Source organism: Vulpes lagopus, chromosome 3 (genome assembly GCF_018345385.1).
Source record: "Vulpes lagopus strain Blue_001 chromosome 3, ASM1834538v1, whole genome shotgun sequence".
NCBI classification, from domain to species: domain Eukaryota; kingdom Metazoa; phylum Chordata; class Mammalia; order Carnivora; family Canidae; genus Vulpes; species Vulpes lagopus.
In genome coordinates this window covers 107764601-107784991 of record NC_054826.1, presented here as the reverse complement: position 1 = coordinate 107784991, position 20391 = coordinate 107764601, and the positions used below count along the sequence as shown (strand labels likewise).

The 20391-nt window shown below is 49.8% G+C and overlaps 1 protein-coding gene across 6 annotated transcripts in view; it reads right to left on the bottom strand.

Annotated features, from left to right (window-relative positions):
- Nucleotides 1–20391, bottom strand: part of GSG1L (GSG1 like) — a 206172-nt gene that overhangs the window by 64037 nt on the left and 121744 nt on the right. For all 6 annotated transcript variants that reach the window (XM_041747034.1, XM_041747035.1, XM_041747036.1 and 3 more), the window contains one exon: nucleotides 15427–15579. In XM_041747034.1, the coding sequence (XP_041602968.1) occupies nucleotides 15427–15579 (153 nt within the window). The remainder of the gene's footprint in view (nucleotides 1–15426; nucleotides 15580–20391) is intronic.

The window sequence follows — 20391 nt, the reverse complement described above, 5'->3', positions numbered from 1 at the left end:
TCTGGCCGCCACCAGTTCTTTGTTTTTAAGAGTCTGGTTTTTGGTTTGTTCATTTGTTTTGTTTTTAAAAATTCCACATATACGTGACATTATATGATATTTGTCTTTCTCTGTCTTATTCACTTAGCATTATATCCTCTAGCTCCATCCATGTTGCTGAAAATGGCAAGATCTCATTCTTTATATGGCTGAGTAATATCCCATTGTGTATATATATATCACATCTTCTTTATCCATTCATCTATCCATGGACACTTCAGTTGCTCCTGTATCTTGGCTGTTGTAAAGAATGATGCAATAAACATGGAAGTACATATATCTTTTTGAATTAGTGTTTTTATTTTATTTATTTTTTTTTTGGGTGAACCCAAGTAGTGGAATTACTGGATCATATGGTAATTCTGTTCTTAATTTTTTGAGGACTCTATACAGTTTTCCATAGTGGCTGTGCCAGCCTGTGTTCCCACCAATAGTGGACAAGGGTTCTCTCTTCTCCACCTCCTTGCCAACTCTTGTCATTTCTAGCAGTTGGTTCCTTTTTGTTGCTGAGTAATATTCCATGGTGTGGATATACCACAGCTTATATATTTATTCATCCATTGAAGGACATTTGGTTAGTTTCCAGTTTGAGGCTCTTAGAAATAAAGCTGCTATGGACATCCGTGTACAAGTTCCTGCACGAAAATAAATCTTCCTTTTTCTGGGACAAATGCCCAAGAATGCAATTGCTGTGTCCATTTTTACTTTTGAGAGGAACTGCCAAACTATTTTCAAAGTGGTTGTAGCATTTCAAATTCCCACCAGCAATGTATCAGTGATTAACTTTCTTGATAACTGGAATTTTATTTAAATACAAAAAACTACAGTTCTCTCTGGGGCCCAATCTTTCTGCAGGGTCAATCTTTCTGAGCACCCTCAAGATGATGAGTCCAGTCCTATCCTTGGCAGGCTGTCTCTCTGTCCCATTACCCCCTGGCCATAAACTCATAGAAAGCAGGGCCAGGCCCCTCTCATATCTGCACCTTGGGTCAGCACAGACACGGTGCATCAGGGGTGCTTCATGGAGGCAAATTAAATCTCACAGAGCAACCAGTCAGGTCAGCAAAGACCCACAGCCAGCCCATCAGAGAAGGGCAGATGCCAGTCCCCAGGTTCCCAGAGCATGGCTTAATTCTCCCACAGTCAGATGGATGTCAACATACTTAGCCTGAAAGGCTACCATGAGCAATCGACCTTGAACAACACGGGTTTGAACTACACGGGTTCACTTCCAACATGGAATTCTTTCAGTAAGTAATGTATGTATTTTCTCTTTCTTGTGATTCCTTAATTTTCTTTCTCTAGCTTACTTTATTGTAAGAATACAATATATAACAATATATACAAGTTACCAAACGCATGTTAACTGACTGTTTATGTTGTTGGTAAGGCTTCCGGTCAACAGGAGGCTGTTCATAGTTAAGTTTTGGGGGAGTTAAAAGCTATACGTGGATTTTCGACTGCATGGGGGGGCGGGTGTCAGTGCCTCTAACTCCCATGTTGTTCAGGGTGACCTGTATGTGCCCCCAAAAAACCCCTCACTCTTTTTATCTAGAAAGCACAGATGTACATATAATATGTAAGCAAATACACAGTATACCCATGGTGTGAAAATTTCATGGAGGAACATGGAGGAAGGGACAATTAGGAAGAAAAACTTCTAACAAGACTCCTAGGAGAGTAATAATAAAAATATGGTTGAGAAACACTGTCCTGGAAGCACACTATGGCCTCTCTGCCTGTAAGTCAAAGGGAGGACATTGTACTAACTGGCAGAGGAATAAAGCAGGACCTTCTGAAAGGGCACTCCTGACCATCTTGCTCCCCCCGATCTAGAACCATCACTGGTTCCCACTGGCTCAGAGGGAAGTCTGAACTGCCAAGCATGGCAGCCTCTCCAGCAGTATCTCCCCCTGCACCCCTCAAGCTCATGCCAAAGCACAGGTGAGCTATGGATCCACTTGCATGTTCCAGGCCCCATCGTGCCTCCTTTGCACCTGAAATGCCTTTCCCCACTCTACACCCACCTTTGTTCAAAGAACAGTCAATGTGTCACCTCTGCAGAGGCCCTTTCACTTTCCAAGTAGTCCAGATGCTGTAATACTGTTCATGCCTCTGGCAGCCTTTATCAGAGTATTATACTGCCACTAAGGTGTGTCAAAGATGGTTCCTCCAACTCCAGGCTGGGTTCCCTAGAGACAGGGGCTATGTCTTGCTCACCTGCAGCTTCTCACAGACATCTCAAATTAGCATGCCTCAAATCTGAGCTCCTCATTCTCACCCCTCCATCCCCATCCCCCATTTATCATTCCTATCCCCATCTCCACTCCCCCATCCCTCATCCCCACCCCCATCCCTTATCCCCATTTCTCTCATCCCAATTCCCTCCACCATCCCTCATTCCCAATCCCCCACCCTCATCCCCTATCCTTATCCCCTACCCCCATCTCCATCTCCATCTCCCCTATGTCTGATCCACCAGCACATCCTGTTGGTTCTGCCTTTCAAACACCTCCAGAAGCCAACCACCTATCACACCTCCACCATCGCTACCCTGGCCTAAGCCACCTGCATCTCTCACCTTGACCAATCTAGGAACCTCCTCACCTCTTCCTTGCTTAAAACTCTCAGGGACTCCCCCACTGCACCCCACTCACAGTAAGCCCCCACGTTTCCTAGCCTAGGATCCTCAGATTGCCACAATCCCACCCCACTTTCACTTCCCCATCCCCACCCACAGAGTGCCTGACAGCCACTCCAGGTGTCACCTTCCCTGGGCCTGCCCTGCTAAAAATCTTCACTGGCTTCTACCCTGACATCCTGGGGAGAAAACAGAAGTCCTGCACCATCCACCTCTGCTTCTCACAGCTGTCCGCCTCTCCTTGCTCTCCAAGCTCCCCCTACGGCTACTTTGTCATAGTTCCTCCACCCTGAGAACATCCTGCCTTCCTGGGGCCCTCTTGCCCAGAGTACTCTCTCCAATCCCCTTCACCCCTACTATCCCCTCAGCCAGCTAACTCCTCCCATCCTTCAGGCCTCAGAGGGCAGCCTAGTGGGGCATGGTCTCCTGTGATGCAGCCTTGGGACTTCCTCTACAAATCACAGGCTCCAACACTCAGTAATCCATTGCCTCCTCCACCAGACACAGGCCCCTGGAGCAGAGAGCCTGCCAATTGTTTCCTGGCACTTGGAACAGAGGAAATGCTCAAGGACTATCTGTGGAAGGAAGAAAAAGAGGGAGGGACAGAAGGAGGGAGGAGAACCGATCGAAGAATAGATCCTGTGTCCCTGGTCTCTCTCCCTTTGTCATCCCCCACCCTGTTACCACCTTCCTGCCCATCCTTTAAGGCTTCATTTGATGCTCTTTCTCCAAGCTTCTGTGGGTCCAAGGTGGAAGAACCACTTACACCCAGGGGAGAGGCTGGCTGTCAGAGGCCCAGCTCCTCCAGCTCCCAACCAGCCGGGACCAGCCGGCCTCTGTTCCTGCTGCCACCCAGGTGACTGTCAACCACATGGAGTCAAAATACATTTAAAATCTACAGTAAGGGGCACCTGGGTGGCTCAGTCGGTTGAGCATCTGCCTTCAGCTCATGTCATGATCCCAGAGTCCTGGGATAGATCCCCATGTCTGAGCAGGAGGCTGCTTCTCCCTCTCCCTCTGCTGCTCCCCCTGCTTGTACATGCTCTCTGTCAAATAAATAAATAAAATCCTTTTTAAAAAAATAAGAAAGAAATAAAACCTAAACCAGAAGTCCTGCTGTCCCAGCAAGCAGAGAGGGGCCAAGGGGAAAAGACGCAGGCCTGGAGGCAGGAGGAAAGAGCAATTCAGAGGACTGGCAGGTAGGAAGGGCTGGTGCTGATGCTGTGTGGGTGGCTGGGGGTTTCTACCTTAGGAAACCTGAGGGCAAGATACACACTCTTCTAAAAAACTAAGGGCGCATTCACCGGAGTAATGCACGTGCAAAGTGCCCCATAAGCAGGGCAAGCAGACAGCTTATCATTCAAACTGGAGCAACCAGGACACACGGTCACCTACCCATGGTTCAGTTAGCCCTGCACCTGGTCCCTGCATTCTGGCATCCATGTGCCTGTTCTCACCCGACAGAGCAGCCCTGTTTAACAAGCAAGGGCTGAGCACACGCCATGTGTCCACTCGCTCCACTGGCTCTTCCATGGGCGATTTCATTTCACTGCTCAAAATCATCCCAGCACTGCTTTTTCAGAGGCGACACAGGGGCTCAGAGAATATAGGGAATTTGCCCAAGCCACACAGTCTAATGTGGTTCCCGCTGGGGTCAGATTCGGTCCGTCCAGTTCCAGAGTCCAAGCTTGCTCTATAAGCCCAGCTGCAACCCCAGAGGCTCAAACATCACCAAGCCCACTCTTAGAGGTCCACTCATGTGCTTCACCTCTGCAATTCTCATGCACTCAGTGAGAAGTACCTGAGGGCCAAGCCTTCAGGACACAGCAGTGAAAGAGAAAGATAAAGCCCCTGCTCTCATGGAGCCCACCTTGGACAGCATGGTTCTCAACCAGGCAGGATTTTGCCTCCCAAGGAACACTGGGCAAGGTCTGGAGACATTCTGGTTGTGTTGACTTGGGAGGGGGCGTTACTGGGGCATCCAGTGGGTAGAGATTAAGATGCTGCAGATCCCACCAGATCTAGGACGGCCCACCTCCCCCCACCACAAAGAATGATCCGGCACAAAATGTTGTACTAAGGTTGAGAAAACTGGGTCTGGAGAGAAGGGAGGGGTGGCAGACAAGTAAACAAATGGGTTATAAGTTCTTGTATCCACTCAATCGATACCGAGTGCCTACCGTACTGTTGGAAAGCTGTAAGCCGTTAAGAAAAACAACACAGGAGGGAATGGATAGTGATGGGAGGGGGACAGAGGAGGGGAAGACTGCCTCCCCCACCTCCCAAGGAGATGCCCTTTGAGAGGGTCCTGTGAGAGAGTGAGCCAGCCAAGCATGGGAGGGCAGTCCGGCAGAAGGAGCCTGGGGCTTGGGCAGGACGGTGTGAGGACCAGCCAGGAGGGACAGAAACACAGATGACGTTACTTAGAGCAGAAGGCACAGACCACACTTTGTAGTCAGGGGAAGAAGCCTGGATCCACTTCTACAAATGTAACCTTTGATAAATACCAACTAGAAATGGCAAAAACAGACTTCGTTTAAAAAAAAAGAATCCTGAGAATGGTCAAATTAGGCTAAGTGAGAAAAGACTTCTATATATTTTTCAACCCCTAAAGGGGTTGGAAATGATCACATAGAGAGCTGTCCCTTGGAGGGATGCCAACCTCAGGTACCTGGTGAGTAAGCCACTGGTCCTCAGGCATAAATAGGTGTGACTGGATATTTTCAGGTTTTAATTCATGTTTTTTTCCCCTGTATTTTCTCCCCTTTTCTTTCCCTCCATTCAGAGGCTCTGAACTTCCTGGTGCCAGAGGTTTTGCAGGAAAGGGGCAAGAAAAACCCATCTGTGAATCCTTCCCTTCCAGGCTTTCACTTTCAGAAGCCTTAATTTACTGAGCATTTTAGGTCAGGGGCCTCAGAGGGGGTGGGGGAGTGAGCTGTCTTCACTGTAGTCCTCAGGACAAAAAAAAGAAAAAAGTTGGCTTTTTCTTGGTTGGGGCAGGGGAGGGAAATGAAGGTCCGCAGTAATGTTCTGTTGGCTGGCACAGTTTAAAATATTTTAAATTAAAAAGTTAAACAGAGGGTTACCATGTGACCTAGGAAAACATATGTCCACACAAACACTGGTCCGTGAATGTTTGTACGCCACCACAGAATGTTTGCAGCTAGCCAAAAAGTGGACACAACACACATGTCCATCCACTGGCAAATGGAAAAACACAATGTGGTGGATCTGTGCTGCGGAATATTATTCAGCAGTCAAAAGGAACAGAGGTGACACCTGCTATGATACGGATGAATTGTGAGGATCTCACACTAAGTGAAAGAAGCAAGTCATAAAAGCCCCTCTATCACATGATTTCATTTATATGGAATGTCTGGAGGGCAAATATATGGAGATGGAAAATAGATTAGTGGTTGCCCAGGGCTGGTGGGTTTGGTGGAAAATAAGGAGTGTTAGTGGGTACAGGGTTTTTTATGGGGCTGATGAAAAGATCTCAAAATTGCACTGTGTTGATGCTTACTAAAAACCATTAAATTGTACACTTTACATGGGTGAATTTTATGATTTATAAATTATGCTTCAATAAGGCTATTTTAAAAACAATTGAATTAAACAATCTGATTTGGGGCTTTCCCAGAAGGCCATGCACATTTCTCCATGGCAACCATGTGCTGCTGATGGGTCGCGCCCCCCCCCCCACCCCGCCGTTTGCCAGCAATACCGTCACTGTTGTAGTCCATCCAGCTGGCATTACCCACCAATGTCACCCACATGGTCCCTGTGGGGACTGGATCTGAAAACTCTGATCTGGAGTGACAGGACCACAGGTACTAAAGTGTCAGCCTCGTTTTCCCATTTCCCATGTGGCCCTGGGGGACCAGAGGGGACTCTGGGCACAGGGCAGCAGAGGCTCAGTCGTAGCCTGCATGGACTCATGCAGTAGTAAAATACATGGGCTTTGAAGCCAGAACTGCACTTAGCAGCCTCGTGCCTCAATTTTCTCAACTGTGAAATGGGGCCTAATGATAGCACCTACCATCACATAAGGATGATGTATTTAGAAGCCTAGCACATAGTAGATGCTCAGTAAATGGTAGCTACTGAGCTCATAATTTCCTGTCTACACTTCCAAATTCTCAGAACTTCTGAAATCCAAAAGCTTCTCTGTAACTCATTTTGGACATAAAGCCTGGCTTGGCCTGAACTCACCAAGCAGAAAAGCCCAACCTGAATGGATGTGAAGCTACTGAACCTGAACAGTCTTTATTTATCCCCCTAGCATGAATATTCATGGATTTTACTGCAGAGACATGAAATGTATTTGCTTACAGGGCGCTGCCCGAGCCCCTGCTGCGGTGTTAGGTAATAAATGGCCTAGTGATCACGTTACCTTCGAAAATCTGAAAAGGTCTGGATTCTGGGACACTTCTGGCTGTAAAGGTTTCTGGGACTGTGACCTGTAGGACGATGACAAAGATGAAACCCCATCCCCTGTCTGACATTATGTAAGACCATACAGCAAAGACAGGAGGGAGAGGGTCCCCCAAAATTCTAAAGATAAGGTTAGGCCAGGAGGCTAAAAGCGCAGAATTATAATTAAGGTCCTTTTGGGGGTGCCTGGGTGGCTCAGTCAGTTAAGCAGCTGCCTTTGGCTCAGGTCACGATCTCAGGATTCTGGGATGGAGCTCTATTGGGCTTCCTGCTCAGCTGGGAGTCTGCTTCTCTCTCTGCCCGCCTCTCCCTCTGCTGTGCATGCTGCCTCTCTTTCAAATACATAAAATCTTTTCCTTTCCAGAAAGGAGAGCACTTCAGTGCTCCCTGCACACCTGAGTTCAGGGAATAAGCGTGGCCCTAGCCAGGTCAGCTTTAGAGAACTGAGTCTGGGGAGGCTGGCTGTGATCTGCTACCTGGTGGACCCAGGGAGCCAGAGAGAAATACTCCAAACTCTCCAGGACCCCCCATGAAAGCCTGCAGGCTGAGCAGGCCCAGCTCCCTTGCAAGTGCTCAAGTTACTTGCTCCAAATCAGAAAAGACAGCCCAGGTCTCTCCCTCCCTCAAACTTCATCAGTGTCGCCAGTCCACCCAAACAAAACCTGGCTGTGGGCAGGTGAGCCCTGTGCTGCAGGTACAGCTCCTGTCTGCCCAACCAAGACCCCTGCTGTTTAATAAAGAATGTGACTGGCCTTCCCCCACCCCACCCCACCCCCGCACCCCTCACTGCCTCCCTTCTGAGAGGGAGACTCTAGAGACTCTAAATCTCTGGAATTTCCTGGGTGATTGGAGTGTCTTTGATTCTTTGTTATTCCCGAGCCCTTGGATCACACCTGAGTTTTTGATAACCAATGAGATGATTCAATGACCATCCACCACATGCTCAGAGGGCAGGGCTTCAAGCCAGTTCAATATCAGCCACCAGAGGGGAGGCTGTAGGGTTAGAGGTTAAGTTCAAGCACAGTGAGTGAAGTAAGTCAATCGGAGAAGGACAAACATTATATGTTCTCATTCATTTGGGGAATATAAATAATAGTGAAAGGGAATAGAAGGGAAGGGAGAAGAAATGTGTGGGAAATATCAGAAAGGGAGACAGAACATAAAGACTCCTAACTCTGGGAAATGAACTAGGGGTGGTGGAAGGGGAGGAGGGCAAGGGGTGGGGGTGAATGGGTGATGGGCACTGAGGGGGGCACTTGACGGGGTGAGCACTGGGTGTTATTCTGTATGTTGGCAAATTGAACACCAATAAAAAATAAATTAAAAAAAAGAAAAGAAAAAAAGTTCAAGCACAGGGCTAGCAATCCCATAGATCATGCCTACGTAGTGAACCCCCAGTAAAAACTCAGGACACCAGGCTCGAGCATGCTTCCTGGTTAATGAACACATGGATATGCCACAAGGGCGACGCACCCCGATTCCACTGAATCAGGTGGGCATGGAAGCTCTGCACCTGAGGCCCTCCCCAGACCTCGCCCTAAGGGTCTCTTCTTATCCTGACCACATCCTTCACAACAATACCGTAATCCTAAATATAGCTCTTTCCTGAGTTCTGTGAGTTTAGTGGATTATCACGGGGTGGGGTGTGTGTGTGTGTGTGTGTGTGTGTGTGTGTGTGGAGGAAACCCTGAATTTGTCAGTGGGTCAGAAACAAGGCTGAACCTGTGGCTGGCACCTGAGGTGGGAGCAGTCTTCCCAGGGCCCATGGCAATGGGTGCTAGCTCCAGGCAGATAGCATCAGAACTATATTACAGTGGGCCAGTGGCTCAGAGCACCCCTTCTTTGACTTGTTCTTCTGTCCCGGACACCGTCCATCCCACACCTGTACCAGAGGCCAGCAGCAGCAGGGGTCAGGGCAATTCCTGTGCCCGTCAGCAGCTTCCTTCCTCTGACACTTGCTCTCTTAGGCGGAGAAGATTAGAGATTCTGGAAGCTTAATGCCTCGGGAAGGACTCAAAATTGGTGCCCAAAAGGAGCTGGTGAATAAATAGCGGTGCTTTCTTACTGGGTGAACAGTTCTGAGGTGTGGTCTGCTCAGCCTCTCAGACGGACCCCAGGACTGAACCCCAGTGGCCCACAGTACTCCCCTGCTCATTGGCACTCTCTTTATTGACTTTCCTCCCCTCCCATCTTCCTTCTCCACTCTCCCACCACACTTTCTGGGATCACCTCCCAAATAAGCAATGGGCACACAAATCTTAATCTTAGGATCTGCTTTAAGGAAATTCTGCCATTCCTAGGGCTCTGGGTCCTTTAGCTCCACTGCTGGCCTCCTGCTAATTCCCAACTTGACCAACCATTTGGATTTGCAGGCAACCTGTTTGTTTGGGCAACTGCTTGTCCACCACTGTGTAATAATCGTGCTTGGTCATAGCTAAGCCCACACCATGGGTAGGTCTAGGGACCCAGGCCTGGCTAATCAGAGTATTTCATTCTCTGGCATGGAGACTGGTTCAGGAATGAGTCTATGAACTTAGTGGATCCAGTCATGGTCTTCCTTAGAGTTTTGTGGGAGCTGTTGGAAAGGAGCTCTTTTCTACCACTGAATCTTATGTAAGCCTGGAACTGCTATGACCATCTTCTCGCCACATGGACAAGGCCTGAGAATGAAATCAGAGGAAAGCAGAGTGTGGAGATATAGATAGATACCTGATGACATGATCACCTGGATGCAGCCATGCCTGAAGCTCAATCACCTTGGATTTTTCAATTACATGAATCAACAGATTTCTATCATCATCCCCTTTCTTCCATTAGCTAATATGATTGGGTTCTTGTCACTGCAATCAAAAGAATCTTTAGTAATATAGAAATACTTATTTCTCTGACTTCAACTCTGCATTTTTAGATGCAAAAATACACAGAAGTACTTGCTCTCTAAGTTGTGGGTGAGAGACCCAGTCTGACCAGGGCAGGGAGATTTGAACAGAGGGGGTTATCAATGCAGGATTCTTTCACCACAGATCCAAGAATTAGGGTATCAAGAAGTGCATCCTAAAAGAATATGTGATGGTTTATTGTAACAAGTGACAATCACCACACTAAGAGAAGCTCCAAGATCCCCAAACCTGTCCAAAGCACACTGTGGCATCCACCTTGCAGGCCATGGAGGTGCTTGCTCTTCAATTCAATACCTCGTTCTGAACATGGCTCCTTAAACCTGATTCCAAACAGCAATCTCTTCTTGGTCATTTTTGGTTTTATTGCAAAATCTCCTTTTCTCGTTACCAACAAAATACTCTTCCTGACTTCTCCGCAAGGTCTGCTTATTTCCCAGAAATGGTCACGTTTCTCTTATGTCACTGCAGCTCTTACTGAAAGCCCACAGTTGGCTGGATTGTGCAGGGGTTCTCTAAATGACTGTGTTTTTCCTAAGGAGATCTGTCTTACTTTTCGTAGGAATCGGGGGGAAAACAGACATTTTCAGCCTGTTCTCACATGCCTCCCGTCGCTGGAGGAAGAAACTCAGGGAGTCTTCTGTCTTCTCCGTACCTCTTGGCTGAAATCACAGGACCCAGGAAGGGGCCACAGGCAGCTGGAGCCACCTCTGGTCTGGAATTGAGTTTGCTCAGTCCTGAGAGCCCAAGAAAAGCTGTGGCCTGCTGCAGGGCCACATCATGACTTTCATGGGTCCCAAACACTTCTGCCTCCATGGGCCTTTTCCTCCATAAAAGAAATATTAAAAATCATACTTTCTAAAAAAAAAAATCATACTTTCTGACTGCAGTGGTAGTAGAAAGACAATTATGATCCTGTCTAGATCCACTGTTAGGTCTTTGTTACTATGACATTTTTTTTCTTCTGATTTGAAAAAGCAGTCAAAATTAAAACATTTCATACGTCCTTAGAAGTTCTATGAGCTCTAGGCCCCCAGGGCCAGTGGACCAGCAACCATAGCCCCCAGTCCTTGGGGTCGGGTGGGGTGGGGGGAGAGGGGGCGGCAACCGTATCTTTACAACCACTTCCAGCCACGAATGCAGCTCTGCTGGGTAGGTTGTGTCACCCCTTCTCCTTTCACTTACGGAGCATGAGCCCCTTGGTGCCCCCTTACTTAACAGGGCTGGTCCTGGGGCCACTATCTGCCCTCGCTTTACTGGAAGATTGCTGGGAACAATAATAACAACGATAAGCTGAGGTCCCAGGTGCTAAGCCCAGCTCAAGGCACTTCATGTGGCAGGTTCGGGCAGTTAGGGGGTTCAATAACTTACCAGCTAGGCACAGTAGGCAAGTGGGTGTTCCCAGCTGCAGATGGCACAGTGTTAGTCTCTTCCTCCCAAGGACACCGTGTGGCAGGCGGAGCCCAGTGCTGGTGCCCAGCGGCATCTCAGCCAGCACCCGCTATCATGAGTTATCATAATTACTTGGTTCCTTATAATTGATGATAGTAATTGGGTTAAGGAGGGGCTGCCCCGACTCTGCTTTGCCCTCTACCCTGGAGGCATTGCCCTCAGGCGGAGGACCCCTCCTCCGTGTGAGCTGGTCTGGGGCTTCAGGGAGCAGCCCTGCCCCCACATGGGCCTTGCCAGTGGCCTGCCCACCCCCTTCCCTCCCAGCAGAGCAGACCCGAAGCCCCGCACCCCGCCAGGCCCTTCCTCACCCCTTGCCCTGTTCACAACTGGCTCGGGAAAGGCCAGGGGCTCCGGGGCCAGGCAGCCTCTCCCCTGGCATCCTGTTGCCCCCATTTCTCTTCCCCCAGGCAGCAATACAAGATCCTTTCTCTCCTCCACCGGCTACTTGGGTCTTATGACATCATCTGGCTCACACAGCCTTCTTAGTTACTGTTTCCTAAAGACTTTTAAGACTTTTCCCTCCAGCCCGGTCACCCCTGCAGCTCCATCCCTTGAAAAGAGCACAGGGCTTTCAAGCCAGCAGGAGCTGGGTTTAATCCTGCCTCTACAATTGACCAGCTGTGTGACCCTGGGCAAGTCAATTAACCTTCCTAAACCCTGCATTGTTTATCTGTCTGAAATTATTGGAGACAATCTTATTTTCTTTAGCAGTGGGACTCTGGGTTTTTTTTTTGTTTGTTTGTTTTGAGGGGTGAAAATTTTGATAAGCCCTTTAAGGCAGGGGGAAGAGGCCCCACCTCCTACCTCACAAGAGGTTTGCTTGAGGACCTGGAGATGGTTGTCCTGGGCTGCCTACCAGCTTTTATGCTGTGACTGGAGTGAGCAGGTTGAGGGGGAGGGCCAGGTGCTTGGGCTAATGAAAGGGAATCTTCGAGCGTGGAGCCAGGAAAGAAAAGGTGAAACGACTTAACAAGGGAGAGGAGCCTGGACGTCCCACAGCATGTCACACCTCAGCCGGGACCCATCACCTCTCACTCTCTGCTCCTTTCCCACCTTCCCCCTCTCAGAGCTACACCGTTCATCCCATCCCTGGCCAGATACCAGCCAGGGGACACCAGATCCGAGGCTCTGGCCATCTGGACCTGTGGGCCCCTCCTCAGAATGGTGTTTCTGGCTGCATAATAAAATACATAGGATTACAGAGCAAACCAGCTATACAGAAATATAGTTAGCAAAATACTCAAATAAGTCTGCGGTACAGGAGTACATGTGTTTCTTCGTTAACATGCTAGATAGCAAGACTCCGCAGAAGCTCCAGGAAGCATCACATTTTGAATGAGTGCATGTCGAGATATCTGCCACCACTGTAGCGTGAGAGGAAAATATAGATTACTATTGGTGACTACATAACAGGTGCCACCCGCTACCGAGTTTTATTGCCTCCATTCATAGCTGAAGGACACACTGCATGTCAGCTACAAGTTAGAGAAATAAAGCTGGAACTCTTCCCCATCAGGCTCATGCACCTCCTGAATTCTGTGGACTCCACACTAGGAAGTTCCCTGGGCTCTGCTTTCTATGCCCACACAGCTCTCCTGAGCTGCCTGTAGCCCTGCTGACTTTACCTCTTAGCCGGAGGGTGGGTGAACCCGCATCCCCTGTTCCCACCACCCGTGCGCTTGTCACCTCCTGGCCGGTCTCCCCACCTCACTCTTGCCCCACTCCGTCCATACCACAGCCTGTGCCTCAACCCCAAATGACCATATCTCCCTCTGCTCTGAATTCTTAAAGGCTTCCTGTCACCTACAGGGTAAGATCTAAAGATCATTGCAAAGCACCAAGACCCTCACCCAGCTCTCTAGCCTCATCTCTCAATTCTCCTGCTTGTTCTCCTCTACCTTCCCATCATTCTGAACTACTCGAAGTTTCCAGAATATGTCACCCCACAACAGCATGTTGCCCATGCTGTTCCCTCTATCTGGAGTGCCTTCCCCAAGTTGTCTGTCAAGGAAACTCTTATGTTTTTTTCCAAGTCTCAGTTCAAAGGGTGCCTTACCCCATGCCCCTCCAACCACCCATCCCTACACCCCCGACCCCAGGCCAACATGGGTCCCCCTCCTGTAGCCTCTCGCCACACCCAGTACATAGAGGTCAACCCACCATCTTATAATCATTTGATGAGTCTGTCTCTCATAAGACTGCAAACTTCAGGAGGATGAAGGCACAGCTGTTTTTCCTTTGACCTCCCCAAACACACAACACCTGGTCCTGTAGGACTTCATTGAATATTGGTTGAGTAAATGAATACAAGATCAGGGGGCAGGGAGAACAAATAGGTCCAGAATAGTCCACAGTCCAATAGCTAGGAATGGTGTGAGGAAGAACCAAAACGGACGCTACTGAGAATCACTCTGCTTTTCCTTGCTTTCCTTTACTATGATGGTTACATTTCCACATCCCAAGAAAGCCAGGTCATGCATGTTTTGATCTGTGGCACGTCCTGTAATCTCTTGAATTCAGCTCTCAATCTTTGAGGGATCCCTCTGTTATATACACATACTTCAATTAGGGGGAGATTATTTCCCTCACCAAAAGGTTCATCGTTTCGGTTTCATTAAATAGAGGGTTCTTCCAAAGCATGAAGAATGGGATTAGATTTATAGAAATTCAATTTACATTTGGCTTTTTAGGAACAGATGTCTTACACAGCCAAGCCACCACTCTATCTGTCAGGCCTCCTGAAGTTATGGTTTATAGGTTCCTTTGACTCCCTCTGGCACATTCCCTGCTTAACCCCTCATGACCGGGATCTGTTGAAATAACTCTGGGCACCTGGCCACCTCACCTAATGGCATTTTCTTGGAGTCGTCTGTCTCCACCTCCCTGAGTCATATCACGCTTCGGAGCATCCCGTTCTCCCTAAAACCTTCAAAGTCCCCAGCTGTGGCCGTGACACACAATCTCTGCCCACCCCACACTAGCCCCTGAGCTTCCAGGGGTGTTTGCTCCTTCAGCTTCCACAAGAATGTCTCAAAGGCAAATAAGCTAAAGCAGATGAGTGATGTGCCTGCCACGCCAAACAGGCCCCCCTTTTATATCCTTACAGGAGACACCACCATCCCCTCATTCTAATAAAGCACCTCTCTCTGCTTCATCCCCCAAATACCATCCATCACTAGACTGTTCGGTGTTCAGCTCCTGAATACATCTCAAGCTAATCCACCTCTTTCTCCCACATGTGTTAAGCTCCGGGAAGACTACAACTGACCCTTTCTGTTCATCACTAAAACCCCTGTATTTATTATTTTTTAAAAGATTTTATTTGTTTATTCATGAGAGACACACACACAAAGAGAGAGAGAGAGAGAGAGAGAGAGAGAGAGAGAGGCAGAGACACAGGCAGAGGGAGAAGCAGGCTCCATGCAGGGAGCCCAACATCGGACTCAATCCCTGGTCTCCAGGGCTGAAGGCGGTGCTAAACCACTGGGCCACCCAGGCTGCCCCCCAGTACTTATTTTTTTTCATTAAAGATTTTTATTTATTTATTTAGTCATGATAGACAGAGAGAGAGAGAGAGAGAGAGAGAGAAAGAGGCAGAGACACAGGCAGAGGGAGTAGCAGGCCCCATGCAGGGAGCCCAACGCGGGACTCAATCCTCGGACTCCAGGATCGAGTCCTGGGCCAAAGTTAGGAGCCAAACCGCTGAGTCACCCAGGATCCCCCCCCTCCCCAGTACTTATTATTAGCACAGTGATTCAATAACCACCGAATGAGTGAACAGGCGAGCAGACAAATCCTATTTTACAAACTGTAACACGGAGGCTCAGAGAAGGGCAGTGATTGGTGCACAGTCACCGGGTGGGAGCGCCAGGCCTCGGCCCCAGGGCGGCCCGGGAACCCCGCGGGGTCCGCTCTGCCGGAAGCCCGGGGTTAGGCTGCACCACCTGAGGCCCCCCACCTTACCTGACAGCACCGTGAAGACAGCTGCGAAGGCGTTGAGCTTGAGCCCGTCGATGACATTGCTGGAGTGGAAGAGCTCGAGACACATGAGGCTGAAGCCGACCACCAGCAGGAGGATGTAGAGCACCTCGGAGACCACCGACAGCCACAGGACCCCTGCACGACAGGCGCAGAGTGGCCGTGAGAGGAGGGATGCCGCGGGGTGGCCCCACCACGCCCACCTTCCACCGGCGCCCCGCGGGTGGGGTTGCTTCCCGGGGGCCGGGTCAGGCAGGCACACTGCTGCACGGCGGCATGCATGCATCGGCCCGTCCTGACCGCAGGGAGGACCCCCCCGCCCCGCCCTGCAGATGGACGCAGTCCCTCTCCACTCCTGGCAGCCGTCTGATGGCCCGGGGGGGCGGGGGGGGCACCGGCCTTAGGATGAAGAGCAACCAGAAGGGTGACGTCACTGGGCCAACCACCAGCCCCGGGCGCTTCCCTATGGTTACACTGGTCAGGGCGGGGTTCTCCATCACCTGCAGCTACAAGCATGCGCCTACATTTTCATCTGCCCAGTACCGTATCCCCCTTTTTTCTAGAAACTAATACGGCTCCTTCCTCAGCTTCAACCTCGTGGCTAACCAACCCCCCTCCCCCAGCAGCCCTGCTCTAAAAAAGTGGGGCTGCCTTCCTAGGCATAGATGATTGGTCCAGTGTGATCACATGACCTAGAGTTGGCCAATGGGGTGAGAGTGTGAGTGCCTGGTTCCAGCTGTTCCTGAAGGCCAGCTGCACCTCTGTCCTTGCACTGGCTTCGCTGCCCAAGTCTTTGTAGATCCTATGCTAGCACAGCTCCCTTTCCTCCCAAACTTTTCCAATTTGGACTGCCATCATTTACCACCTAGTTTAGGGGGCATATTCTGTTTCTCCCACCCCACATTCTCGCTCCCTTCATTCTACATGCTTTTCATTTGGAGTGTCCTTTCCCTTCTCTTGGTCTGTGTAGTTGACTTGCAGCTGACTCACATCTTGGCTCCATGGTCAAGCACATGATTCCTATCTAGCCAACCAGAGCCTCATGACCCCCCACCCCGAACTCTAGTCATTGATTTAAGAATGAACCTCTCTATGCCTCTGTTTCTTCATGGAGAAAACAAAGATAATAATAACACCTATTTCATAATATTGTCATGCTGTGAGGATTCCACTACACAGCAATGTGAAGAGCTTGTGCTTAGTACCTAGTGACAGCTCAATGTACGAGATATTACTGTTGTTGTATGAGAGGCACATGCCCCCACCATGGTCCCCTGGAAATAGAGCCCAGGGGGGTTGAGTGAGGTCCAAGGATAGAGACAGAGTCAAGAGGGAGAAATGGAATCGTGGGAGCAGATAAGATTTCTGAGAAAAAGGATGGGCAGGAGAAAATGTAATGCATCACACGACCTACCTTAAAGCCACACTAACCAGTGTTAGAGCAAGCCCCACACTTTAGAGAAGGGACTATGGACCAGGCCTGGCCAGCCAGAGATGGACACATGACCCAAGTCAGTTCAATGAGAGTCAGCCACAGGACTTTTGCTGGAACTATTGGCGAAGAAAAGTCCTTTCTTCCTCCTGGGTTTGAGCCTAGGAGGGTGGAAAGACGGAACTCACTGAGTCACCAAGGGGCAAGGACCTTTGTGAAAGGAGAATCAATGCCAAGGAAGGCAGAGCTGAGATGGATGAGGATTATGTCCTATGACATTGTTTGAACCCCTGGATCCAGCCATGCCTGAAGCTATTGTCATTTGTTCTTTCAGTCACATGAACCAGTTAAGTCCTTATCTTTGCCGAAGCCAGTTTGAGGTGGAATTTCTATCCCTTACAACAAAGAGTCCCGATCTTCAGCTTTTCTGTTTTCCAAACTTGTCAAACATGTCTTTCCTACTTCTCTGCTTTTATAAAATTGTTCCTTCCACCAGAAATGTCCTAGGGACATCTGAAATATACCATTTAGTGAATGAAGCAAACAAACAGAAAATTCTCGGTCCTTATCTGCTCCCTAATGAAGAATCCAGATTCTGGAACACCCACTATCATTCCTAGCACACGGGCTTTTAGAGCTGTGGAGAAATTCCTTTTTTTCTTTTTCCTTTCCTTATTTTTTTTTTCTTTCTTTTCTTTTCTTTCTTTCTTTCTTTTTTTTTTCTTTTTTTTTTTTGGCTACAAAAATATCATATCTCCTGGGCAATCCCTTGGATTTCTGTAAAAGAATAATGTGCTCTTGGCAGCCTGGATGTTGTTAAAACACCCCCTGGCACGGCACACTCATAGCCTCCGAGGCCCTTCCCTGGCCCAAGGCCCACGGAGGCAGCAGGGAGGAAGGCAGGAGATGCGGGGTGAGCTGAGCCACACCAGGAGGGCGGCAGCTCCCTCGGAGGCCTGGCCTCCCTCCCAGCAGCCTTCACCTCCAGCTGCTGTCATCCTGGTGGCAGGTGGAGGCCGCCCCTCACCACTGTGCTGCTTGTTGACTCAGTGCCTCCCCCAGAGCATCCCTACTCCCCCTCCCCAAGGGGATGGTGCTCTTATCCCTGCCCACATGGGCCCAGGCCAGGCCTCCACCCTTCCCACTTTCCCTCACAGCAGCATTCAGCTCTGCTTTTTCAGATGGGCTGAGGGGTGCGATGGGCGTCAGGGGCTCAGATGCTCAGAAAATAAGTAAGTTAACTGTGGAGAAACAGGCACTATATTTCCTGGTTACAGTTACTTAGGCTCTTATTCTCTCCAGATTTATTTCCCTGGCCCTGCCTCCCCCAATTCTCTCACCCCTCACCCCTGGGGCATTTCCTTTGTAAATGACTTACACATGAATCCTCATCTCAGTGTCTACATCTAGGGAACCTGACCTCAGACACTGGGACTCACATGTTATCCTCCTAACACCCTTATGAGTAGGGAGGTAGCACCCACTTTACAGATGAGCAAACTTCGGTTCAGAGGGACGAAGCAACTAGTCTACACAGCTAGATAGTGGTACCATCTGGGTTCAAAACTGGACCTCTCTGACGCCAGGACCTGTCATGGCTATAAGTTGGCAGGATGGAGTAGCCACTTTGAAATCATATTATTCTCTGCTCTTGGGCTGGTCAGAAGGGCCCATCTAAGCTGAGGGACACAGGGGTCCCTGGCCATGGCTCTCATTTACATGCTTTCCAGCATCCCAAGTAATTCTTGAACCAGGATGGGGGAGAGGGTGGGCTTCAGTACTCAACAATCCTGAGGCCAGCTGGCCCCCAGATGTCGGGGCGGGGGGTGGTGGGAGGAAGGACGTCACAAGGGAAAATAGGCCATGAGGATGCCAAAAGCCAAGCTGTGGAAGGTGGGCTTGACCCATGAGGCAGAGGCCAGTGGGGTCCTCAGGGTTTCAGCAAAGGGAGGATCCCCCCATCAAGAGGTCCGCTCAGGAAGGATGCATGGGTGGAGAGGCCAGCTGGAGGTCCCTGCTATGCTCCATGCAAGAGATGATGGTGGCCTGCCATGGCAACGGTGGGGGTGAGGACAAGTGGGGAACCTGATAACCCCCAAGGCATGGGCTCAGCAGACTCTGACTGTGAATGTGGTCACAAAAAACAGGAAGGAGTCCAGAGTGGGGCCATGTGTCCAGCTTGGGCAACTGTGCAGATGGTGAATGTTCTTCACTGAGAATGAGGTGATGCTAAGGCAGGAAGACAGTGGTTTTCCACATCAGTTGCAGGACCTCCGGCAGGATGTCCAGGACGTACCTGGAGCTCAGACAGAAAGGTGCAGGCATTGGCAAGACATGGGCACTCATTAAATGATTGTCAAAGAGATGGTAACTGGAGGCACGAGGGTGGTTGAGATGTTCATGAACATCAGTCCCCAAGGGAACAGGCTGGGAAGAGGGCCGTGAGGCTGACATGATGGGTGCCCCACCCACCCCTGCCACAGCACTTCTGCGCACGCTGCCCCCCTCCTGGCATATGGCCCTCTCTGGCCCAGTGCTTGCCCTGGTCACCAGCGCCCACCCCCATCTTCACCCACCTTCACAGCAGGCTAGAGGGGGGGGGATTGATACCACCCTCCACCCCCAGCTGCAGCCCTCAACCAATGCCTGATGAGAGCCGCTAAGTATTCCAAGTGGGTAACACTGGGGGGTGCCATCTACACATCTGTGTATCCTGGGGTGGGGGGGGAGGTACCACGAGAAATTGTCTGAGTCAAAAAGTGAAAAAGCTACTCACTTCTCTGTTATTTTAAAAATTCTTATCACCTCAATCAAGAGTCTCTGTTTGGTGCTAATGTGTCCTTAACACCTTTCTAGCACTTGTTAATTGTTTAAAACCGTGAGAGGGCTCAAAATCTTGGGCAATTCCTAGGTCAACGTGAAGGACACTTAGACGATTTCCTCCTGGGCTGGTGATTCTCCATCAGCCCCATCCTCTCCCATTCTCCCCCACCCACTGCTCTCTATCTTTCTCCACCCTGTTCTGTGCCCCAGGGACCTGACTCCTAGGAACCCACCCCCAGGCTGCCTGACCCTCTGGATGAGCAATGAGGGGCACTGGCTAGAAATCGGAGGGTGGGAAAAGAAAAGTCAGTGTGTTTCTGCCCTGCTCCCTGTCTTGAGCCCCTATTCTCGCAGAGGTTTCATTCTCTTCCTATGACAGCTCCCAAAGTTTGTGGGAGCAAAGCAGCTGTGGCTCTTACAGTCTTCCCACCCTTTCTCCTTCCCACCCAAGGCTGGTAACGGCTCCCTTCTATAGCCAGCCTTTGGGGGCCTCAGACTCTCTTAGCCCTTCCCATGCCTCTATAAGGACTTTTTCATTAAAGTGCCTTCATTTGAACCATTTGGGGGATTCTGTTTCCTGCAGGGACCCTCCCTGACACATCGTGGTTTTTGGCAAGGGATCCAATTAGAGCAGTAGTTTCAGCCAGCAGTCTCAGCGTGGGCCCCAACCTGCAGTCACACGCGACAACGTGTGA